The sequence below is a fragment of the Homarus americanus genome, unplaced genomic scaffold (assembly GCF_018991925.1).
Source record: "Homarus americanus isolate GMGI-L3 unplaced genomic scaffold, GMGI_Hamer_2.0 scaffold27231, whole genome shotgun sequence".
Taxonomy (NCBI): domain Eukaryota; kingdom Metazoa; phylum Arthropoda; class Malacostraca; order Decapoda; family Nephropidae; genus Homarus; species Homarus americanus.
Genome location: NW_024718545.1, coordinates 1,435,952 through 1,461,950, shown reverse-complemented (window position 1 = coordinate 1,461,950; position 25,999 = coordinate 1,435,952). Strand labels below are relative to the sequence as shown.

The following is a 25,999-nucleotide window of genomic DNA, read 5'->3' as shown; positions in this document are numbered from 1 at the left end:
TACTCACCACCTCACTATACCAACCACCTCACTATACCACTGTTGCTATACCGACTTCCTCACTTTCTGCGGAAACCACCTCACTATACTTCACTTTAAAAATGAAATGATACAAATTGAACAATAAATCTCCAGTCGACTCACGGTCCAACCTGACTAAAGTCTTTAATATCTGACTGCTGGAGAGGGAAGTAGCCACTAGCAGAGAATACCAAGTAACATCAGGTAACATCAAGTAGCATAGACTTAGCTAATGTAACCTGAGTGACATGACCTTTCCTTCATAATACGGCAGGAATTAGCACCACCACCACGTCTATATACTGTGTCACGGGGCATACAAACTGCAACGAGGAACTCCATACAGCAATGATTTAGATTTTAGACGCAGGATAGGGGCGGTTTGCTGGGAATTTTCACATTGTGGCGAGGGTAGTGACGACCCCATTCACTCAATTTTCGACCGGTTGGATGCTGCGGGATTCTGTTGCTGTTCTGGATTTTGCAACTGTTTTCGCTTTATTTTCGTCTGTTTGAGAATTTTGTTTTGATATTCTTGTTGTTTTGTTGGTGGGTTTAGGTGTGTGGTGATGCGTGGCAGCATGTTTGTGTTTATAATAATATAATAACTAATATGCGACTTTTATTGAAAAAGTTCTGCGGCCAGAAGATGAAAATATCACATTAGGACATAAATGGCTTGATACATACATTGGTGGTTTAACAAAGCCTTCATTAGAAAGGTAAAGGAACACAAGTGAACATTCAGATTAATTTAAGAGTGTTGGTAGCAAACACGTAGTGTAATAACTCTCTCCCAGAATGGTGGTTGGGAAGGACAGTGTGGTGTAGTAATTCCTCTGGATGGTGATATGGGGAATAGTGTAATTCCCCATACACAGATGGTGTGAGGGGCCTCACGTGGTGGATAGTTCCCTCATAGATGGTGTTGAGGGGCCTCACGTGGTGTAGTAACTCCCTCACAGATGGTGTTATGGGGGCATCACGTGGTGTACGAATTCCCTCACAGATGGTGTTATGAGGGACCTGACGTGGTGTAATGAATTCCTCACAGATGGTGTTGAGGGGCCTGACGTGGTGTAATAATTCCACTCTGAATAGTGTTATGAGGGACTTTGGCATTAGTGTAAGTAATTCCCTCACAGATGGTGTTATGAGGAGCATCGTGGTGTAATGAATTCCCTCACAGGTGGGTGTTATAGAGGACCTCGTGGTGTAGTAATTCCCTCACAGATGGTGTTATGAGGGACTGGTGTCAATTCCTACAGGGCCGGGTGTTATATGAGTGAGGGGTGGCCAGGCCCCAGGCTATCGTAAAACCGGATTAACACATCTCGCCGGTTGTTGAGTCTCACCGGGCCGTTATCACTGGGTACCTGGGACCTCACTGTGTATGGAAAGGTTAAGCTTGAATACATTTTACTGTTAGGTTGTTTCCTGCTGGCTTTCAAGCACATTCTGTGTTCACCTCTGTTTAACTTAGTGGTTCCATTTCCTTTTCCCAAATGAAATTGTAATACGAAGAGAACCTGTTTGATACTCTGGTAGGGAGAAGTGGTTCAGGGAGGTTTGAGTATGGGCCAACTTAACGGATTGACCTGGCTGCTCCGAGGAAGGGAGCGCCAGGTGCGTCTTGACCCTTCAGTGGTCAGGATGTAGTCAATGTGTGTGTGTGTGTGTGGTGGTGGCCGCTTTTATTTCTCTGTTTTTTTCAGTCTGTCTGGCTGTCCTTTTTGTCTATGCTATCTATCTATCTATCTATCTGTTTTTCTTATTAATCACCCTCGACTTATCTGAAATGTGTACATACTATACACAAGCATACACATATGTTTTATGACGTCTTTTTGTCGCCACCGCACCACAGGTCACTCCTTGGACTCTAAGGGTGAGTATCCCACACCATTACAAGTCCTGTCTCGATGTCCTCTAGCGGCGCCCACGTCCTTCATCCCCAGTTATCTCTCAATCTCTAGCTCTCGTCTTCTCCCTTGTTGTGCTTGGTGTTATTGTTTGTTGTTGCTGTTGTTGTTTGGTGTTGTTGTTGTGTATGTTTATTGTTTTGTTGTTTTGTGTTGTTGCGGTTGTTTATTGTGTTTGGTGTTGTTGTAGTTGTTTATTGTGTTTGTGGTGCTGTTGTTTTTGTTGTTTGGTGTTGTTGTTGTTGTTTTGTTGGTACTGTTGTTGTCGAAGTGTTGGTATTTTCATTTAAAAGTGGATTCCATACAACACACTGTCCAACTAAGCCCATTTATCGATTATTGTGCATGGAGGCAGTGTGACTCCCTGCTGGCGGGCGTTGCCCTCTTCTGTCCAAGATGGCCTAAAGCCGATCTCGGATGTTCCAGTGCAGCAGATGTGGAAGCATTATGGTTTTGTGAAAGTACCCACGGGCGCGCTTCTTCCATCAAATCTAGTGGCGCATCCCGCTCGCTGCGCAGACATCTATCAATCATCCATCACCACCTCAGACCACCTGTCCACAGAGTTAGGTACCCATGGCAGAAGTTAGTATGTGGGGATTTTAATGAAATTAGAACTTGGAATATCCAGGACCAATTTCATGCTATACTAAGTTGTGACCTTCCCCACACACGGTCGAAAATACCCATGACCTTATCTTGGCTGACAGCAGTTAGTGCCGTATAATAATGCCTCCTATCAAGGGTGCCCAGCACACACTTATCAGTGCTCTGGTCTTTGGCTGTACTCCCCACTCAAGTACAGGAGGGCCCTGCATCAAGACCTGCTGGGCCGTTGCTGACTCTTGCACTGCGCATCTTCACGGGCAGTGGATAGTTCCTCTCCTGGATTACGGAAAGTAGCTTTAAGGATGGCGTGGAAACCAAATGGATAAGTATACCAACACCACCGGAAGCCCACCACCGCTTCTTCGAGAAGTCCGTCAGATCCTCACGCGGCACTGGATCACCTCCGGATCAAAAGGCTTATGCAACGGAAGGGGCAGAGGCCTTTCATCTCAGCCAGGCGCATCAGCTACAGGTCTCTTAGCGGCAGGTCATCCGCGAAATATAACGCTACCAAAGGGTGCCCACTACCCCATACCAAAATTACAACACCTGAAGCAGACCAGCATCAGTCAATGGTATGGTAAGCTTAAAGAAGTCTGTGGACTGAAACAATGAACGCACCCCTCCTTCCGTAGCCATCTCACTAATGTTGGCCTTACGTGGTAAACAAATAACCATTTCGCTACTATATGCGGGGTCATGCAGCTCTGGTGGCCCACTCTACACTGCTTACCTACCAGCCCGCTGCTGACCGTAGAAAAATTTGAAGTAGCAAAACGCGGACAAACTAAAATTAAAACTGCTCTGGTTCACCCCATTGACTTACCAATAGAGATAGGAGTTCTCCCGGGCTTGCTAAGCCCCCTATGCTCCATCATCAAGTAGCTGCCTCCTGGGTAAACCCAGATGCCGCTGACTGGAAGACCTCTTGTATCACCAATGCCCAAGTCAACCAACCCCCAATCCTAAAATCATTCTGACCTAGCCCGTCACCCCAATACTGACCTAATCTGTGAGGGTTTGTTTCTGACTGGGAAGCATGCTGATGTGCAGGAGTCGTAGACCATAACAATTTACTGGCAGCCTGAAAACTTCACCCTCCCACCACTCGCACTGTCTTGTCAGCTTTCTCGATTACATATACCGCCATCTCGAGAGCGAAAACGTCTGTAGCTGTCGCCTTCATTGATTTCACTAAAGCGTTCGACCTAGTCGACCACAATATAATCATCAACAAAGCTATTGACCTCGGGCTTCGGAGAGTCTTATACCATGACTTACAGACTTCCTCGGTGACCGTATAGGCTGTGCGCTTCCAGGGGCTGTCTCCACCTTTCAGTCACTCATATGGCAGCGTCCCCAAGGCACCAAAGATGGGACCGCTCACTGCTTCATGTTATATGGCTGATGCCTAAGAGAAACCCTGCTTTCGCTGAAATATATCGACGACTCCGCCATTGGGATCAGCGTCAACAATTCTGCTCCCCGCTGCCGCTCCTTCAGAGTTTACATTGAACAGTCTCCAAAACTGGGCCACCAACAACCATGTCACCATCAGCCATGTACCAAGACCATGGTTATGCGCATCGGCCTCTTTCCGGCGTGCCACCTCGCTGTTCTCTAGGTCGAACACACTCCAGGTTGTAAGTTGCACAGAAGCTCCCTCAGCGTCACCACCAGACAACAAGCTAAATTTAGGCCGCCCGTCGGTTATCAAATCGCCAGTTTCGATCTCCACCTCCTCCGCGACTCTCGGTCCCTCAGGTTCCTGCGCGACCCTCGGTTTACACAACATTCATACTTCTTCCCCAAGCTCACCTATACCTCCCTGCGTCTTCCTCTTTCATGCTTTTACAAGCACCTACAGAAGGTACGGGCATGCAAGATTATTCTCTCCCCTTCCTACTCCACATATCAAGAAGCGCTCAACACACTGACCCTTTCGACTCTCACTGACCATCACCACGACCTCATCTGCAAATTTGGTAAGAAGTTTCTACACCATCCTCGACACCGGCTCCTACTACCACCTGAAATCCCTAGTCCGAGAATTGCTGTTCGACACCACAACCGCATCCAGCCCATACGTGCACGAACTGATCGCTATAAGAACAGCCCAGTCCCAACCATTGTAAAAATTATCAATAACTTGTAATAAACCAGTGTATTCACTCCCAGTAAACACTACTCCTCGCACTGTCACTATGTTGAAATGAACTGTAGTTTGAGCTTTTCCCCATCTAGTTATTATATGTCTTATTTGTGTCACTTATGTTACTTGTATATTATTTGTAATTCGAAACCCATTCCCCAAATATGTAACTGTATATTTTCAGCCTTCTGGCTGCCAAGCTCTTTCAATAAACCGTTAATTATTATTATTATTATTTTATTACATCTTCATCTGCAAAGTTAGGCACCCATTAACAACTGAGTGAAATGGGGATATCTCAAACGCGAACGAGCGACCTATAGAACAGAAGGCGAGCACTGTGTCCACTCACCCACTATAACTCCGTTTTAATTATCACCTAACTATTAACTAGAACTAAGGTATTCTGAGTCAGTTATAAGGGACTGTGTGTCAGTAACAATTCTTTTTACTCTAATACTTATAATCAGTGGTAGCGTGACGAGAGGAGGCTCGTGGGTATATGTAATGATAGTATCAAGTAATAGGGAAGAAATAACGGTAGATACTGTAGGTAAATAATAGACACAATATACAAATACAAAATTTACTTAAACATTAATATGGAGGCAGGAGAAAGAATATATATGTACCAACAGACGAAATCTGGTACTATGCCCTCAGGCTCAAAATACTCACACCACTACTGGGTGGACATACTCAATATCACTCACACCACTACTGGGTGGACATACTCAATAACACATAACTCTTATAGTCACTTAGCACCATAAAGACCAGGGGCAACTGCCACTACAACACTCAGTCGTCAGAAGTGATACTCAAGCAACCGCCATGGGGTCCTGCCACCATGGGGTACTTTCCGACGAACTCTGAAGATCCCAGTGGATTAACCCCACCACACAAATAGCCCTACTGAGTTAGACACTCATCCACCAATGATGGGGGCTGGTAGTGGTGTGTGGCTTGGTGATCCGGGGTCACCTCGCAGGCCGAGCGTTAAGGCCAGACGAGCCAGCTATGGGGGCCATAGGTAGTCTGAAGTGTCTGACGGTCGGGTCTCACGAAGGTAACTGATCCTACTGGACCTCGGACATCTCCCCAGACATAGTGGATACAACATCCACCCTACAGACACGGCCTAGGCTGTGTTAGGGACCTGTATGGGTGAAGGGGCGAGCACTTACTAACAGTGACAACGACATCACATTTCAGGGGACGTTAAAGACGTAAATATGACTTCACTCAGAGCATATCAACTACGTTACTGTAACACTTGCACAATCAACTATTAATTGGGTCAAATCACTTAAAGAAGGGCGAATTACGACACAGAGTGGAATGGCCTACCTGTATGGGTGAAGGGGCGAGCACTTACTACCAGTTGAAATGCCCGCGGCACCCTCACTCAGAATAGGTCAGGGAGTCCACCTACTTCTATTTCGATGAATTAATTTACTGTACACTCTGACGTTGAAACTGAGACTATGAACTCAGTTTCATTCCCTACTGTTATCCTCACTAACAATGCTCTGACTGAGCTATCAAAAGCAAAATTAAATTGATTACAAAGGGTTGGATGGCAACAGGTCCCACCATACAGCGTCTTGCTACGAAATCCGCGGATTATATTCAAAGTTCCCTTTAGACAAAGACGGCCTATCGATGACGTCATCAAGGAAACAGAGAAAACGGGGGACGTTTCCACTGGGGGACTCGGAAGGTTTTGTGGACGTTTGAGCGTAATATGAATCCTTAAGGTTTTCAGGTTAGCTGTCATCACGATCATGACACAGTGTTATCAAAGTGTTCTGAATCACAGCCGAGAGATGGCACTAGTATCAATCTAATCTGTGTCAACAACAAGATGATGATGATGATGATGATGATGATGATGATGCAAACAGGTATCATTTAGTCATTTATATACTACACCAATGATGAAATAGTAACTGTACCTGTAACTGTAATGTCGTTTCTGTACCATTGTTTCTAAATTTACCCCCACCCCCCCCCCCCAAAAAAAAACACGACTTCTTAATATACCTTCAGATCTTCTCCTAAGACATAAACAAACTGGATTTCACACCTTCTGTAAAACCAATAAGATTCCCAAACCGTTCACAGCTCAAGGTAAATGTTGACCTGAGTTATGTCACACGTTTCTTTAATCAGCTCTCACTCTTTCTCAGGTCAAAGAGAGGGGAAATACCAGAAGTAGCTATGCAACTCCTAGGGTGTGGTTCTCCTCAGGGTGTGGTGTAACCGAATTGTGTCTCTAGTATTCCTTAATATAGTCAGAATTTTCTCCCTTTGTAACTTCCTGTTCTCCTCTCTCCCTGTGAATTCCTCTCTCTGTTGAACCTTCTCCCTCTTTATTCCTTCTCTCTATAAGCTCTCTCTTACTCTCCCTCTCCATGTGGATCCCCTCTCTCTCCCTTCTCTTCGTGGGCCCTCTTTTTTATCTTTTCTCATTGTGGGCTCTCACTTTCCCTCCCTTCTCTGTAACTTTCCGCCCCCTCCTTTTTTCCCCGGAATACTCCCTCTCTCACCCTCCTGACTCACCTCCCTTAACATCATGTATTAATTTCCCTTTAAATTTCTTCTACTACCTTGTAAATCTCCCACCACCTCCTTTCTTCCACCTCTCCTCTTCCTCTTCGTCCTACCTTCTCTCTCTCTCTCTTCCCCCTTTTCATTTCAGCGTCCCTATTTTCCTGTAAAGCGTCTCCCTATTCTCATTCCTCTCTTCTCTCTTCAGTTTCTTGTCCCTCTCTTTCCCCTCCCCTTTCTCTTCTCTCATTATCCCCTCGTTCCCTTGCCCCTTATTCCCCTTGCCCCTTCTTCCCTTACCTCTCCTATTCTGCCCTAGTTATCATAACACATAGGCAGTTACCGTGAGTGAGTCACTGCATCTGGTGAACTATTACCCAAGTTGGGGAAAGTTGCTTCGTTACTGATTCCTTTGAAGACTAATTGTAATCAAAACTCGGGATGCAAACTCAGTTATCTGCGTCTCCCTCGAGTACCGAGAAATGCTCAAACAGGTGTAGTACCAGAATCCTGGAGGATAGCGAATGTAATACCGATTTTCAAGAAGGGGGATAGATCACTTTCCTGTAACTACCGCCCAATCAGTCTAACATCAATAGTAGGCAAATAACTGGAAGCAATTATTTCAAACTATATTCGAAATCACCTGGAGAAGCACCGATTGATCAATGATTCCCAGCATGGCTTCACAAGTGGGCGTTCATGTCTAACTAATCTATTAACATTCTTTTCATCAGTTTTCGTATCGATGGACGAGGGGCACAAGTATGATGCGGTATATCTCGACTTTAGCAAAGCCTTCGACAGAGTCCCCCACGAAAGACTAATTAGAAAGGTAGAATCACATGGCATCAAAGGTAATATCCTTAAATGGATTAGGGCATGGTTACAGAACAGGAAACAGCGAGTGAGCATTAACGGCAGTACAGTAAATCCTATTGGAGCAACGTCACTAGTGGAGTTCCCCAAGGCCATTATTATTTATTATATACATAAACGACATAGATATCGGCATAGACAGCAACATAAGTAAATTTGCTGATGACACTAAAATAGGACGTGTTATTAAATCTGACGAGGACTCCGCAAAACTACAGGAAGATCTAAAATAAATTTTCGAATGGTCTGAAAAATGGCAGATGAAATTCAACGTGGACAAATGTAAAGTACTCAGTATAGGAGATGTAAACAGGGAAACCAGTTACCAGATGAACAACGATGCCATTGAGAAATCCGACTGTGAGAGAGATTTAGGAGTAATGATAAGTAAGAACCTTAAGCCAAGTAAACAATGTGTTTTTGTTCGTAACAAGGCTAATAAAGTACTTGGGTTCATACAAAGGAGTGTTAGTTACAAGACTAGGCAGGTCAACTTACGATTATATCTTGCGCTTGTGAGACCTCACCTGGATTACGCAGTTCAATTCTGGTTACCGTATTACAGAATGGATATAGAATCCTTGGAAAGAATTCAGAGGAGAATGACAAGACTAATCCCGGGCATTAGGAACCTTGAGTACAGAGACAGGTTAAAGCATCTTAATTTGCACTCCCTCGAGAGACGTAGAGTGAGGGGCGACATGATCGAGGTGTATAAATGGAAGTCAGGGCTAAACAATGGGAACATTACAAAGGTACTCAAACTTTCCAACCAGGAGAGAACTCGTAACAATGGTTTTAAATTAGACAAATTTAGATTTAGGTGCGAAATAGGTAAACACTGGTTTGGAAACAGAGTAGTGGATGAGTGGAACAAGTTACCAAATATCATCATTAACTCGAATATGCTGGATAGCTTCAAACATAGGTTGGATGCTTATATGAGCAATAGGGGTTGGGTGTAAACGGGACTGTCCAGTAGGGGGCAGTGAAATTTTGCTCAAAGCTGCACTCTTCAGGCATTGTTCCTTATACATATCTAAGACTCCATGCCAAATTTGAAGCTGATATGTCGAGGTTTAGTCTGCCGCATTTTCTACTGAAATTTTTAAATTTACCTACAGTACTAGCCAAACAGCCGCTGTGGCGGTGCAATGTTCTGTTCAGTGTTTATCAACTTTTTTTTCATATCTCTTATTTCATTTAAGTTGTCTTGTTGCAGATGAGTATGGTGCTATGTCTATATTGATTATCAACCTTTTCTCATTTCATTTCTCAATGTTGTGTTACTGTACTGTAATGTAGGGGAGACCTGGGTAAGTTGGCGCACTTGAAATGAGCTGCCTTTCCGCGCAGTTTTTTATCACTATGATGGTAAACCAAGTGGTCCTGAGCATTGGCGTGGTCCCATTGGAAAGCAGATCAAGGAGTCTTTGTCTGAGCTTCCAGTTGTCGCCTTCCAGCCAGTCAGTTTCCCTGATTTCCCTGTGTTTAATGATGAAGTGGAGAAAGATCTGTCCTGGGATCAGAAATACCTGTATAGGATTTGTAAAGGAGTTATCACAGGTGTTGTTGAAGATGACTTGGCTGCTATTGAGCCAGGTCCTCCCTGTGTGTCAAGGTGGAACACCTTATGGAGTAGAATCCTCAGGCTGTATGTAGCAACATCAAGACCCAGCCATGAGTTGAAAAGAATTGTCATTACAATAATAAAGTTCAGTGCTCCAATGTGGTTTTACATCAAGATACACCCTTACGTAACACACGGCTCAAGGAACGTATTCCAGTCCCTGCTATATATGAAACACTTGAATAGTGAGGAGGAGACGATAGTGAAGAAGGCTGTCCAGAGAAATGCATACTTCGCCCACACAGATCAACTTCTTCTTGGTATGTGTGCAGATGAGGACATGACTGTTAGAGAAAAAGCTGTCTCAATGATAAGAAAAATTAGAGAGGAGAATCAGCAAAAGGAAGAATGCACTGGCAGATCTGAAGAGGAGGAGGAAGATTCTGATGCTGCTGTTGACGAGAATTTGTTAAACTATACTGATGAGGAGGGTAAAGATGGAGATGGGAATGAGGATGTGCCTCCTGTAGTCAACATGAGAAAGGTGGTGACTCCGAAACTAAAGTGGCAAGCAAAAAACTATCATTCCATGATTAACTGGAGGAATGAACTCAAGACTGAGCCTCCTTACATTGCTTCTCTGTCAAATCTACAGGTTAATGACATTCTTGAGACACCATTAGTGGTGCCCAAGTGGCCAAACAGCACTCAGGCGGTCGAGAGAGGCATAAAAGTGATGACTGAAGCTTGCACTGAAGTGACGGGATACGAATCGAGAGATGGATATATTAGGCAAAGATTATTGTCTAGGAAAATGATGCCAAGGTTCCGCACAAAAAAGAATTTCAATATGAACTTGTAATGATTTTCTATACGGTGTACCTGTAAAATAACATGTGAATTAAATCGATGTCACCCATGTAAAATTTATCATTATCCTGGAAAACATTAAATGACACCTAATTTTTGGTATACACTAAAAGTTGACAAAAAGTCGTTCGCGATGCGGCAGGGTAAGTATGCATGAAATGGCATGAAATTTTGCACAGGTGTTTGTTACAGCCATACAAACGATGCCTGAAAAGTGCAGCCTGCAACTCAAATAAAAGTGTTTTTTCCCTGCCCCCTACTGTCCAGTATGGGCCAATGGGCCCGCTGCAGTTTCCTCTATTCTTATGTTCTTATGTTCTTATGTTCTTATGTAACGTGAGATTCATGTGGGTCACGTTGCTACAGGCGCAAAACATCAACCCTGTATCTGGGCGGTTGTCTGTAAGTGCTTTGGTGTATTAAGTTGCCGACCTGTCACATTTGTGCTCCAAGGACAAAAACCATTTTAAAATAAATTTATGGTTTTGGCTTATATATAAAGCTGAATAATATTAATATATCGCAAAATACATATAAACCGTTAAGGATAACCAGTTCTGGCTCACTTTAATGCTGAATTTATTGTCTGTAAAGATATAAGTAAAAAAGAAAATGTTTGGAATAAAGAATATTTACCTTCGAAGTCACAAACAAATTTACGCTTTAGGAGAACCCATTCACCACTACTTCTTCTCTATTCACTAACTATTATGTATATCAAGAGAAATGACACCAAACATATAAAGCAACGAATAACAAGGCCATTTTTTAAATAGTAGAATTAACTGTAGACAACCAATATTCATGTAAAGATGAACTTAATGGGGAGGCTGATAATAATTTATTTAATGTTTATTAGTCATGTGTTCGAGAACGATACAAGTATATATTCAGCTCACCTTCCTGTATGAGTGAACGCTTATGATCAGTTGTATGACATAACTTTATGTCAGAAATAGGATTATGCTCCCTATAATATGGGTTATTAATACACCTGGCAATGGGTGACACTAAAAACAAACTCGGTAAGAGAAAAGCTAGCAGGACAAGGTAAAATCTGTGTCATGCTGGAGAAAATAGTCCTTTTGGCGTGCACCTCCCTGGTCATTTTCGAATCAATGAGTGAACCATCCACTCCATATTCGAGCCTAATAATGTATACTAGAGTCAGAAGTGCCAACACAGCTGATTCATGACCTCTTCTGGGGTTTTTGCTCGTTTTCTATTCCACTGACCCTGGGGTCACAATACTTTTTTGGATTGGCTGTACATACACGTAAGATTTTGATTTATTGGATCAGGTCTAACAGAGTTTTATCATTTCTTTTTCTTTTACAATGAAAGCTCTTTATAACGTAATAGGGTGTCCTAGAAAAATGTCCCTCCCTCCAACTCACAGTGTCTCAGGGAGCAAGAAGGGAAGCAGTCAGGGAGCAGGGAGGGAGGCAGGGAGCAGGCAGGGAGGGAGGGAGACAGGCAGGGACATATTTTGGGACACCCTATAAATGAAACCTAAATAAAACCAAAACTCTTTTTTTGTTATAATCTTTGCAATGAGGGAAACTGTAGTAGAAAACCTCCCTCCTAACAACAAGTGCCAAACATGACGTCAGGTGCTACCCTTGGAGACGGACGGTCAAATAATTTATCGCATGGTGGAACTCGACTCCAAATATGGTGTACAATGAGCTCAGTGTTTATGTGTGAGAAACTAACTTGCATAATGTGTGTAACAGGTTTGTAGTCTACGTCAACGGCAATATCTTGGCTAAAATTATAGTTTTCCACTAGTGACAGTCATATGTGCACTCATCAGTGCACATATTGCATGTACGCACACATAATTGCAAGTGTGTGTGATTGATTTTGATTTTGCCGCTTACAGCGGCTACTTTATTGTGCACCCCACACTCATCCTGTGAGTGGTAGCGCAAAAGGATTACAGAGTAGAGTTTACAAAGGGTCATAATAGTTAACCCCCTTTGTCAGGATATTATGGCACTGAATGTTACACAGTATTTCATTTACATTATTTGTTTAGTTCTATACATAAAGGGTAACTTATTCACAAATGCATGAGTTCAGGCGTGTGAGGCAGTATGTCTGGCCTCACAAGGGTTGGATTAACCATTAAGCAAAATAAGCACGTGCTTAGTGCATCAAGGGAAGGGGGGCACCACAGAAATTTTCCATAGCCGGATTTACCATGGACCATGGACCATATGGTGCAAAATTGCAAATGGTGCAGCTGAACCAGGGTTCACAAAAAGAGGCCCACACATTAAATGAAAAAAATACATACATATATATACAATAATAATAATAAATAGTAATTATAGAAGTTAATGATATACATTAACCTTGGGGATACAGAACAACAAAATTAGGATCTGGTAACTGCCCCATGGTCCACGGAGGCTCACGTGAACGTTCTTGTCTTGCCCGGCCGCCTTGGTCATGTCGGCTGTCCCGTTCAGTCGTCCACTTAGTCTGAGAGTGAGTGCAGTGGCGCTCAGTAGCTCACTCAGCGTTCAGTGTGCCAACAACACACGTGCTAACATTGTAACTTTGTAAGTAAGCTGATTTCTGTTTTTTTATTTCTCTCTCTCCCCCCTCCTTTCAATTTTCATGACACTGACAACAGATAATATAATTAATGTTTCATAATTTTGTGGATTGGTAGTGCTTATGAAATATCATGAAACCCATGAAAATGGCCAAACGGTGTATAGTGCTGCTTTTGACTATGCATGTATTTTCTGATTTTTATTTATCACATGGTGGTGGACTGGTGGTGATAACTGAGTTTGTAGTTCATTACATCAATTTACGTGGTGCTGGTGATGTCTCCATGTGTTTTTTTGTACATGGTGCCATGGTGGTGGTGGTGGTGAGGAGCCTGAGGACAGCGTGTGTTTTATTTCGTCACGTGGTGGTGGCAGTGACTAAGTTTATTTTATCACGTGACACAAGGCAGCCTGCATCCACGCGCTACTACTACGTGGGTTCGAGTCCCGCTGACGCTACTAATTTATACCGCCCACCCAGCAACTCCACTTTTCAGTTTACAAACTCTGAGTTTCACTTATATGTGCGCCATAAGTTCAGTGCAACAAAAAAATGTAAAAACAAGATTCAGTCATGCTGAACTTTATAAAATGATTGTAGAAGACAATATTGAGTGTGCCTTTCCGCATGTTGATATTGGCTTTCGTTTATTTTTAACATTAATGGTCACAAATTGCTCAGCTGAGCGTTCATTTTCTAAGTTGAAGTATATTAAAAATCCCATCAGAACAACTATGCAACAAGGCAGGCTGGATGCCTTATCTCTACTAAGTATAGAAGCAGATGTGTTACGTAAGACTAGTTTTGAGGATCTGATCAAAGACTTTGCAATTAAAAAAAGTAGGAGAAAACTTTTCAACTATAAATAAATTGGACGTATACAAAAATAAACATTATTTTCCATCTTACTGTAAATTTTGTTTAATTTCGAAAAAATAACATTTTATTTTATGGTTTATTATTGTTTATATTTTGAATTACATATATATGGGGGGGGGGGCACCAAAATCTTTTAAGTGCTTAGGGCCTCTAAGGGTCTTAATCCGGCCCTGGGCCTCACACTTTGTTATTCACATTTACGTGAGAGGTATTCAAGCACATTGCGTATTTGGTTCTGTACATGAGAATTGATATAGTTACTAAGTGCAAAAAGTGGATACAATCTTAATATGTCGGCTATCTTGCCATTAGAGATGAAGTGTTGTACCATTTCACACACAGTGTGCTTGGATCTGTCCCTAAAAGGTTCTATCTTCACACAGTCGAGGACGTAGTGTTCAAGTTGTGTGGCCATATGTATGGCCACACACTTTACATTTAGTTTTGTTTACATCTGCTTGAGGAACATACTGCCAAAGGTATTTATATCCTAACCTTAATCTAGTGGTTACAACATCTTGTAATCTAGTGATCTTGTTACTTGCTCCATATACATGTTTCACTTGATACATCTCATCATGGTAACCTATGGATCGACTAGTGCCTGTTTGCACTAATCTACTTGCGTCACACTCATCAATAAGTTCTTTCCTAATTACAGTTTTAAGGGTTCTTTTTGACAGACCCAAATTGTATTCAACGGTGTCTTTGTTAGACAAGAGTTTGGCGAGGGCATCAACTCTGTCATGTTTTTTGAGGCCTATGTGAGAGGGGATCCACAACAGTTTGACCCTAACACCCCGGTCAACAAGGCACGCATATTTGTGTCTGGCTTCAGAGACAAGAGCGTGACAACCTGAGTCGAGGGTGCCAAGGGCAAGTAGTGAGGATAGAGAGTCAGTGATGATGAGACTGTCAGTAACAGTGGTTTCAATGAATTTAATAGCTGTGAGTATGGCAACTAATTCAGTTTGTAGAGTGGATGCCCAGTTGTTAATTCTAACTCTTTTCTCAATTATATTACCGTCAGGTTGAGTCACAACAATAGCACTTCCAGCCCTCCCTCAGGCGGTGTTAAGAGATCCATCAGTGTAGATGGCCTGTGTGATATTATCATCAGTCTGTAGAGTGTGTACGTGTTCAAGAGCTCTCAATTTGGCAGTGTTGGAGATAAATGCTTTGTATAATTAATTTTTTCGGCGAATACGTCGGTATTGTGATATCGAAGGGAACTGTCCGCCAGGGTGGCAGGAAGCGCTGTTGTGTCTCTACTTTGTACAGGTGGTCAAGTGTGTGTGAGTGGGTGTGTGTGTGTGTGCGTGTGTGTGTGTGAGTAACCTTCACCACTCGTACATTCGTACGTGAGTTCATGTGATATATAAGATGACCCCCTGCTCTCTCGTGCCTCCTCCTAGTACCAAGACAGTGCCAAGAAGTAAAGGTCATGGCACTCCCTGGTGGCACTTCACTCCACCTCGCGCTCTTCCTCTCTTTCCTCATCACTCTTCCCACCGCTCATCTAGAAGATGTCGATCATTCTCTCTATGCCCACACCGAGAATGAACTTCGAAGAAACATCCTCATCAACCAACTAGCCATCCAGGAGTTGCTGAGGCAGGTGAAAGAGCAGAAGGAGGTCTCCACTACGTGCAGCCACCCTGGTAAGTAACCCCCATACATACATAACTTTGTTCCACACTTGTAATTTAGATATAAGATAAAAATTCCAATTAAGTACAATATTCAGGACACATACAACTACACAACACCACATTATTTGGATCCCTAACATACACAGGGCCAAGGGATGTGATTTCTTTGGCCATATGTTTGCATTCATGTTCACAACCAACAGATTCCGACTTTATCCTCTTCGTATTATACTTCATTATAAATCCTCGACTATTTTCTTTTAGCCGATGTGCGTTATTTTAGTATAATATATCATCAGTTTATTCTCAAAAATTGTTCTACTGATCATTCTCTTGTTGTGTCCAAACTCTTCAAACTATGTGTTCACACTTCATTCTCACTCATCTTATAGAAAGATTCCAACAATTATCCAGCAATAGAGAGACGAGATAACGCAAACCGTACATATAATTGCATTCACTGAAACATGGATCAACCTAGACACACGTGAATTACCAGTCGAATACCAAATTGCGGGTTACAAACTGTTCCATACCGATAGGCAGACCAGGAAAGGAGGCGGAGTAGCAATCTATGTTAGGGATAATCTGAAGTGTGAAATAAATAAAGAAATAAAAACTGAGAGGAATACAGAAACAATTTGGATAGAATTGCTGTGGACGGTCAAAAAATTAATCACAGGAGTATAATATATAGAATTCCCCAATCTTGATAGCCAATGAGCGACTTATCTGGGATGAAATGCGACAAGAGGGCTTCCATAAGGCTACACAACAAAGTCTGTATAGTAGGCGACTTAACCTTGGCCAAATAGATTGACTGACCTACGGGCAACTTCCAGAATCAGAGGATTTTCTCGAGACGATCCAGGACTGTTCTCGTCAACATATAACCGAACCCACACGCAATAATATACTGATTTAGTTCTGTCGAACAGAGAAAACCCCTACATTAGCAATGTCGAGGTAGAAATCCAACTGCAAACAGGATCACAAAGAAATTCGATTCCAGTTAGATTTTCAGGGCAGACGAAGGAAAATTCCAATAAAGTACCACAGATTTCAGAAGGGCAAACTTGACAGTTTAAAGAGGCAGCTGAGAGAGGGGGTGTCGCGCTTGGCAGTGAACCTGACAGATGACACCGACCTGATAACGAGATCTGAGATTGCCGAGTTCCACGTCAATTTAAATAGTGAGTTACTTAATGCACAAAGGCAGAACATACCATACAAAAAACTCAGATCAGACAACAATGACCCAAAATGGATAAATAATTATTTTTAGAACATCATCGGCCAAAGGAAGGCTATAGGTAGAAGGATAAATCGTGGCGAAATTCACCTCCGGGACTATTATAGGGTATTGGCGAGTAGGGTTAAAACCGAGATAAGGAAAGCAAAGAGGAATAATGGTAAGGATAGCAAGGGGAGGCGAAGACAAAACCCCAAAGGATTCTACCAAATATCAAACTAAAACACGAGAAAGATTGACCAATACGTACCGATTCCTCAAGAAAGCTCACTGATAACGATGGAGAAATGAGCAATAATTTGAATAAATATTTTTCAACAGTTTTCACCACCGAAAATTTAAACATGATACCCGAGGCACCGACTCTATTCAGAGATAGTGAAGAAAACAAATTAAGTGAGATAGTAGTGACTAGTAACGATGTTAGTAAGCAAATAGACAAATTAAATCCTAATAAGTCACCTGGTCCCGATGAGATATTTGCCAGAGTATTAAAGGAATGTAAGGAAGAGCTTAGTATGCCCTTAGCAAAGTTGTATAACATGTCCTTAAAAACAGGTGTAGTACCAGAATCCTGGAGGATAGCGAATGTAATACCGATTTTCAAGAAGGGGAATAGATCACTATCCTCTAACTACCGCCCAATCAGTCTAACATCAATAGTAGGCAAATTACTGGAAGCAATCATTTCAAACTCTATTCGAAATCACCTGGAGAAGCACCGATTGATCAATGATTCCCAGCATGGCTTCACAAGGACGTTCTGCCTAACTAATCTATTAACATTCTTTCTATCGCACCAGATCGGGTGGACGAGGGGCAATAATTATGAGGGGTATATCCTCACTTTAGTAAAGTCTTCTGGACAGAGTCCCCCACGAAAGACTAATTAGGAAAGGTAGAAGCCTATGGCATCAAAGGTGACATCCTTAAATGGATTAGGGCGTGGTTACAGGACAGGAAACAGCGAGTGAGCATTAACGGCACTAAGTCCCATTGGAGCAACGTCACAAGTGGAGTTCCCCAAGGCTCAGTACTTGGACCATTATTGTTTATTTTATACATAAACGACATAGATATCGGCATAGACAGCAACATAAGTAAATTTGCTGATGACACTAAAATAGGACGTGTTATCAAATCTGACGAGGACTCGGCAAAACTACAGGAAGATCTAAACAAATTTTTCGAATGGTCTGACAAATGGCAGATGAAATTCAACGTCAACAAATGTAAAGTACTCAGTATAGGAGATGTAAACAGGGAAACCAGATACCAGATGAACAACGATGCCATAGAGAAATACGACTGCGAGAGAGATTTAGGAGTAATGATTGTATGTATATTATGTATGCTGGATTATGTATTATGTATGTATATTATGTATGTGCTCCATTTATATTTATTCAGCCTAGCTAGCAGCGTGTGGCAATGTTATTACCATATCCCACACGCTTAATTAATGTGCCTGGCGACGTATGGAAGCTGCTAATGTATCACTTGCCATACGTCGTCTATGGTAGTTGACCAGGACCTTAGTTAGGGAGCAGTGCTATCCACCTCTGTGTACATACTCTTATCCAGTAAACCGAACCTACAAAACTATACAGGTGTTTGTGTTCTCTCCTGTATATAGAACTTATTACCCAGAACATCTAACATGGCGCAGTGCGTAGTTTCACTGGATTATTACGAATGATTAGTGCAAGTTTGTGGAAAGCCGGCTGATGGATCCCCGCCTTGGGTCAACCCCGCGTCATCCCTCGAAGAATTTCGCAACTTTGAGCAGTGTCAGTGACAGTGATTTTCTGTGAAGTGTTAAGTGCATGGTGTGTTTCGTGCCATTCATGTGTGACCTTGTTCGAACGGATTTCCAAGGTATACGGCATGTTCTGGGCATTTGTGGGGTGTAGAGCTCAGCGCACCCTCCTCTGACCGTTTACAGAGAGCGACTGAGCTACTCCTGTCTCCACCCCCCTCCCTCACAGCGCCGCCTCCACCCCCCCTCACAGCTGGGGCGAGACGCTTTGCCCGGGACACACACACACACACACATACATGTACTAACACTTGCTGACCGCGCGGCTTCATTATATATATTTTATATATATAACCTACTTATCTGTGTATTTAATTAATTTTTTTGTCTGAAATCTTGTTGATACGACGGGCTGACCGGTCAACACTGATTTAAGACACAGTACACAGATAAAGTAGTTATGTCTCATGCCTTACGTAGCCGTGGACCCAGCGCCTGGATGAGTCAAGCGGATGACAGTCCCCCAGAGATGGATGACCAGGCCGGCCCAGCTCCCACAACATCGCGCAGCCCTTCACCTCAACATTCAGCGTTATCTCCAGAGATAATTGCCTTAATGAAGTTTATGAGAGATGAGAGACGCGAGGATGAAGCTCACAGACGTTTGGCGGATGAGTACAGAAGGCAAGCAGAGGCAGAACGAGACCACCAACGGAGAATGGAAGACAGTGCACGGTTTGAAGCCTTGATATCTCGCCTCACTGTTAACCAAGCCCCTGGCTCTAACACTGCCTCGGTACTGAATGGTTCAGATACCTCATCCATGCTTCCTTCACGCCCCCCAGCCCCACCTAAAGCAGCAGCTCAAACGCCGCCCATCTTGGAGCCTGATGTAAATTTCCAGACTTTTCGCGAATGGCGGCGGCGGTGGGCTGATTATGCCACAATGGTGGATCTCCAGAGTTTGTCACAGCCTAAACAACTCATCCAGCTGCGTATGTGCCTGTCCTTGGAAGTTCAGCGCGTCTTAGAACATACGTTGCAGGTACCCCCAACCTCTTCGCTGTCTGTAGAGGAGGTACTGGACGTTCTACAACGGCACATCAAAGGACAGCAGAATGAAGCTCTGCGCAGGAGGGAATTGTTTAGCTGCAGACAGATGGAGGGTGAGTCTTTTGACGCTTTTTATGTACGTCTTAAGAGAGCCTCGGAAGAGGTAGATATATGTTCAGGCCACCACCAGCAGTGCGAGGAGACCCAGTTGAAGCAGGTGATCCTGATGGGTGTTAAGGACGAGGAACTTGTCCAACGCCTCACCTCCCTCGACTCTTCCTCTTCTCTTCAGGATGTGTTGACGATATGTCGCTCCTATGAGGCTGCCAGGTGTGCCACCTCTGCCATCCGAGCTCCCCCTACAGCTGTACGCGCTGTTTCCCGGTACAGGAAGGACAAGAAGTCTGCTCCTACGCCTTCGCCCACCACGTCCACGCCCGGTTCATTTTGCAACAACTGTGGTAAGCAGCACGGAACACAGGTATGTCCAGCTGCTCAGTCTACCTGCAACAGTTGTGACCGTAAGGGCCACTGGTCACTCACAGTACGGTGCCCAGCTAAACGCGTCCAGTGCAATGTGTGCGGCCGTCTGGGCCACTATGACAAGTGTTGCCCTTCCAACAAACCCAAGGAACAGCGTCAACGGAAGCTTCAGCGCCCTTCTACCAGAGAGGGCCGCCCACAGTCTCCCAATCAGAGGCACGACGACCCTGGACAACGCTGGACCCATTTTAGGAGGGTGTACTCCTCGCATCCCAGGACCAAAGTCACCCAGTACATCAGCGCCATCGTGACCTACGGCGGCGTGTCATCCCGTCTTCAGATGTTGCCCGACACCGGCGCTGATGCTACAGTCATCGGTCCCCAGCATTTGCGATGCTTGGGGCTCTCTCCAAGCGATCTAGGACCGCCTCCCGAGGACCTCTGCGTCATGGCAGATGGTTCACAGATGGCCCCAGCCCTGGGTTCACTCTATGCACATGTCACCTTTGGCAACAGGTCGTGTCAGGCCTGGATTGACGTGCATAATGGTGTCCCGACTCCTTTGCTGTCCTACAGACATTGCCAAGAGTTGGCCATCATCTCCCAGGACTTCCCAACACCGATTCTTGAGGTAAATTACGCCAACAGGGTGCACGAAGGGAGCAGCAACTACCCTGCTGCCGCCCTACCCCTACCTCTGGCCAGCGACACCTCTCCTTCGGTAGTTGCCCCTGCTGCATCACGTCCCCACGCCTTGGCTCGCCTTCACGACAGTCACCGTGGAGCTGAGGCCACCAAACGACGTGCACGACAGACTGTGTTCCGGCCTGGCATCGACCCCGACATCTCCAATGCTGTCCAGGTGTGTAAGCCCCGCCACGTATTACAACCCAGCCAGCAGCAGGTACCCTTCATGAGTGACGACAACCCCACCCGCCCCTTTGAGTCTGTGTCGGCCGACTTTTTCTGTGTGTCAGGAAAGTCCTTCCTGGTTATCATCGACCGTCTCTCTGGTTGGCCGGTTGTCATCAAGGGCGGTAATGACACGACGTCTGCCGCCACCATCAGCAAGTTCCGCCACTACTTCCGTGACGTGGGCGTTCCTGCACGCCTGCGAACCGACGGAGGGCCTCAGTTCACAAGCCGGGACTTTGCTGCGTTCCTTGACCGATGGGGAGTCCGGCATGTGTTGTCATCGCCCCATTACCCGCAGTCCAACGGCCACGCTGAGGCTGCTGTCAAATCTTTGAAGCACCTCATCCTTAAGGTGGCCCCTTCTGGGAACATTGACTGCGAGGCCTTCGACCGGGGTCTTCTTGAACTCCGCAACACACCCAACTACACCGGACGCTCCCCTGCCCAGGTTTTGTATGGGCGCCCCCTTCGTTCTTGTGTCCCTGCTCACCCTCAATCCTTCTCCAAGGAGTGGCAGGCTAAGACAGAGGATTGTGATCGCCGAGCAGCCGAACGTGTTCAGGACGTCGTCGCCCGCTACAACGACCACGCCCGTTCTCTCCCCAGGTTGAGTGTCGGTACCCAAGTCCGTGTTCAGGACCCGACCTCCCTACGTTGGGACAAAGTAGGCGTAGTCATGGGTCTCGGCAGGTCACGGGACCACCAGGTGCGGTTACCCAGTGGTCGTGTGTGGTGGAGGAACCGCCGTTTTCTCCGCCCCGTAACACTGCCTTCTGCTGGCCCCGCCACCAGTGTTGAGTCCCATACCCTTCCCAGTGATGAAGTCCCTCGACGCTCAGAACGGATCCAGAAGAAAAGGTCCGCTCAAGACGTTGCTATGAGCGTATAGGGGGGAGGGAGGTGTATGTATATCATGTATGCTGGATTATGTATTATGTATGTATATTATGTATGTGCTCCATTTATATTTATTCAGCCTAGCTAGCAGCGTGTGGCAATGTTATTACCATATCCCACATGCTTAATTAATGTGCCTGGCGACGTATGGAAGCTGCTAATGTATCACTTGCCATACGTCGTCTATGGTATATTCAGGACCTTAGCTAGGGTTGAGTGTTACCCACCTCTGTGTACATACTCTTATCCAGTAAAACCGAACCTACAAAACTATACAGGTGTTTGTGTTCTCTCTCCTGTATATAGAAACTTATTACCCAGAACATCTAACAATGATAAGTAGAATCTTAAGCCAAGTAAACAATGTGTTTTTTGCTCGTTACAAGGCTTACAAAGTACTTGGGTTCATACAAAGGAGCAAGTTAGTTACAAGATGATACAAAGGAGTGTTAGTTACAAGACTAGCGAGGTCATCCTAAAACTGTATCTTGCTCTTGAGACCACACCTGACATGCAGTTCAGTTCTGTATTACAGAATGATAGAATTCTTGAAAGAATTCAGAGGAGAATGACAAGACTAATCCCGGGCATTAGGACCTTGAGAGAGAGACAGGTTAAAGCATCTTAATTTGCACTCCCTTGAGAGACGTAGAGCGAGGGGGACCTGATAGAGGTGTATAAGTGGAAGGCAGGGCTAAACAAGGACATAAAGGTACTCAAATTATCCAACCAGGAGCGAACTCGTAACAATGGTTTTAAATTAGACAAATTTCGATTTAGGCGTGAAATAGGTAAACACTGGTTTGGAAACAGGGTAGTGGATGAATGGAACAAGTTACCAAATATCATCATTAACTCGAATACGCTGAATTGCTTCAAACATAGGTTGGATGCTCATATGAGCAATAGGGGTTGGGTGTAAACGGGACTGCCCAGTATGGGCCAATAGGCCTGCTGCAGTTTCCTCCATTCTTATGTTCTTATGTTCTTATATGTGCCCTCATTAGTATATTAATCTTTAACGTAATTCAAGTTGATAAGTTATGGCATACCAAAACCATTTACTGTAAGTCATGGACACTCTCAGTTGGAATAATTCTGTCATATGTAGATGGTGTGTTTTGTTGGGGCACTTCTCATTATTTAGGGCAGAAAATATCAAAGATATTAATAATGATATTCTTACAGAAAAACTTTCCACCATTGCATATTCTCAGGGATATATCATCGCTTTCTCTGTTCTATAGATATATCTAGTGTTCTGACGAGTTAATCCCAACAGAGGAGACCACACATCCACAATGGATCTGAGAGGACATCTAGGAGGGTCATGATTTATCTGCTGATATTTCGCTCTACCGAACCTTTATCTACCAAAACTCACTTGTACTCCGGACTAGCTCTTGATGGAACTTCCTTCCACAAAGTGCCTTTTCTATTTCATTCACCTCCATCAGTCTTTGCCTTGAACTAAGTGTGGTCGGTAAACAATAATTCTGTTTTTCTACATAAATATTTTCATGAGGTGCTTTATATTCTCGGTGACGCTAATTGTGTACCTTATAAAGATTTTTTTTTCAGAAAGGTGTTGCCCAGACCCGTTCTTCCCTGTAAACGAAGAATGTTTCTTCATCAACAAAGAGAAACAGAACTGGCCCACTGCCAATGCCACTTGCCATGAGCTGGACGGGAAACTCGCTGAACCTGATAATGTCATCGTACTCCTAGAAGTTTTGCGTCAGAAGTTAAGTAAGTATATCAGATGATTTTTAAACATTAATAGTCATATAGATACTCGTATCTTCAACACACTGAAGCAATAGTAATGACTTCGCTACCTCAAGCAGTATTAATTTCTACATATGAGAATTTTCTTTGTTCACAGATACCAGAAACAATGCCTGGTATTGGTTGGGAGCTCGTAAATATTCACATGCGGAAAATTGGACTTGGCCGTCTGGTCGTCCTATCAAACACTGGCATAGCGGGCAGCCTGACCAACGACCCGCAGAGTTTTGTCTTATGATAACTCTGGGTAAAATCACTCCTGTGTATGACTATTTCTGCGATCATGAATACGAAAGTATTTGTGAGTACATGGACGAGGGCATTTAGGAGGACTACCGGTCCTTGTGGTCAGAAGTGTGAAAAAAAAATTCTGAGGTCAGCCTCACACATCGTTAACATGGTGATCGCTTGATGCTCAACAGTGTGGAGGCTCAGACAGCTTTGGTTAGTGCATGACGTGGCAATCTAAATCTAAACTTATCTTAATTGAGTCGGACCCAAGCTGAGCAGATTATGTGCAATATTTACTAGCCCCGGTTTTTTTATGGGAATGGTTATAGTGTGTGTATAAACATTTAAAGATATCAAAAGTACTGTATTGTTTATATCAACTCACACATCACTTATGTATCGTCTAAATGCCTTTTACTTTCACCAGGTACATTGTCCAATGTCCATGCTTCTTTTACACAGTGATGTTTTCACTTCAATTTGTAGCACAACTCTGCTTACACAAAAAATCAGTATAAACCTTTTTTTTTACATATTTTTAAATCAGGTTATTATGAGAACAGACGAATAGAAATAAGAGGGAGTCACTTCATCTGTGTCGTCACCATTTGCCCCTCTTCCCTCCCCCCTCCCGTAACCTCACTGATTGACGGACCTCACTTGTTAAACCTGACAAATCCCTGTCTGGGTATCTTCCTTCCTTTCAAAATATTTACTTATCCTGGGGCCAAGTGCTGGTACAGTACATGGATTTGAAAATTTACTTGTGTGGCCTCTAGGTCGGCCAAGCTGGCTGGGTTGCCGGGCACTGCTGATCTGCACAGCCTGGGTTTCGGTGCTTTGTATTCATAAGTATCTCACTGAAAATAATTATAAAATATCTTTATTGGCAAATGGCAATTGTGTGTATACCTGTACTGTGTATGTATTATTGTTTGTATACTCGCACTTTGTATGTATTATTGTTTGTGTACCTGCACTGTATATGTATAGTGTATTTTTGCACTGCCTAATGTGTCTATGATAAACAGGTATACATGCTGAATCAGAGTAAATATGTATTTTGATTTTAATGAATTAAAACCTATATATATGTACAAACAATACCTCAATAGTCAAGAATCGAGCCCGGGACCTCTGCATGTGATCAGGGAGCGCTACCACGGCACCGTTGCAGTCTCGTGCTTTCTAGCTGGAGTCTGTAAAATGCAACTAGGACCACGGGTTATCTCTTACGTTGCTTAAGAATAAGACGAAGGAGCAGACTATGTGTGAAATACATCAAAGCCTAGGATAACTTTTAAAAATGAACATACAAATCTTCAATAATTGGAGCCCAGCCTGTGTATCCCCGAAGTTGTTTTACAAACTAATAGATGGACAACACATGAACATGTAACTGTGGGAGACACAGTTGTCGCAGTGGTTGGGTGAGGATAATGCTGTTATGTTATTGCCCAGATCAATCGAACTGAACAGAATAGTAAATTGTTGTGGTGAAGTCTGCAACAGCATGGCGATCTCAAAATCAAATACAATTTAGAGTAAAGTTTTTAAGAAAAGAAAAACACTGACAATCTCGGTGTAATATCTGATGAGAAAAGACCAGAACTGGCAAGTGAGTTAAGGTGCCTACGCCAGTAAACCAAAGGAAATGTTGATATCAATAACAAATAGTGTAGAAACTTTGAGAGCCGAGGTGGTGAAAGTTTCATCATCAAGCCGGTAAAGTGTGTGTGTACAGGAAGACTTGTTCAGATTACCAACTCGGTGGATAAGTGAACACAACACTGGACCATTACTTGTTGAATTACTCGAGGACTGATAGCACTTTATTGACATCGAGAAGTACATAAGCACATAAACATAAGAAAATAAGGAGTCTTAGGCCGATTGGCTTGTGCATGGCAGCTCCTGTCGAGAGTTAGTACCACTCTCTATCGTCC

The 25,999-nt window shown here is 43.7% G+C and overlaps 1 protein-coding gene across 1 annotated transcript; it reads left to right on the top strand.

The window, feature by feature from the left end:
- The first annotated feature begins 12,990 nt into the window (after positions 1-12,990).
- On the top strand, positions 12,991-25,108 carry LOC121859704 (lectin BRA-2-like). The gene is made up of 4 exons (XM_042356628.1): positions 12,991-13,146; positions 15,439-15,684; positions 23,616-23,783; positions 23,920-25,108. Exons 2-4 carry the CDS (start codon positions 15,468-15,470, stop codon positions 24,147-24,149), a joined length of 615 nt encoding a protein of 204 aa, XP_042212562.1. The 5' UTR covers positions 12,991-13,146; positions 15,439-15,467; the 3' UTR covers positions 24,150-25,108.
- The last annotated feature ends 891 nt before the right edge of the window (positions 25,109-25,999 follow it).

What these genes read in the sequence shown, in the direction of transcription:
- LOC121859704 (XM_042356628.1), top strand. Translation starts at nt 15,468, where the DNA reads ATGGCACTCCCTGGTGGCACTTCACTCCACCTCGCGCTCTTCCTCTCT. An exon ending in CACTACGTGCAGCCACCCTG is followed by an intron (nt 15,685 to 23,615) that starts GTAAGTAACCCC and finishes TTTTTTTTTCAG; the next exon opens with AAAGGTGTTGCCCAGACCCG. An exon ending in AGTTTTGCGTCAGAAGTTAA is followed by an intron (nt 23,784 to 23,919) that starts GTAAGTATATCA and finishes CTTTGTTCACAG; the next exon opens with ATACCAGAAACAATGCCTGG.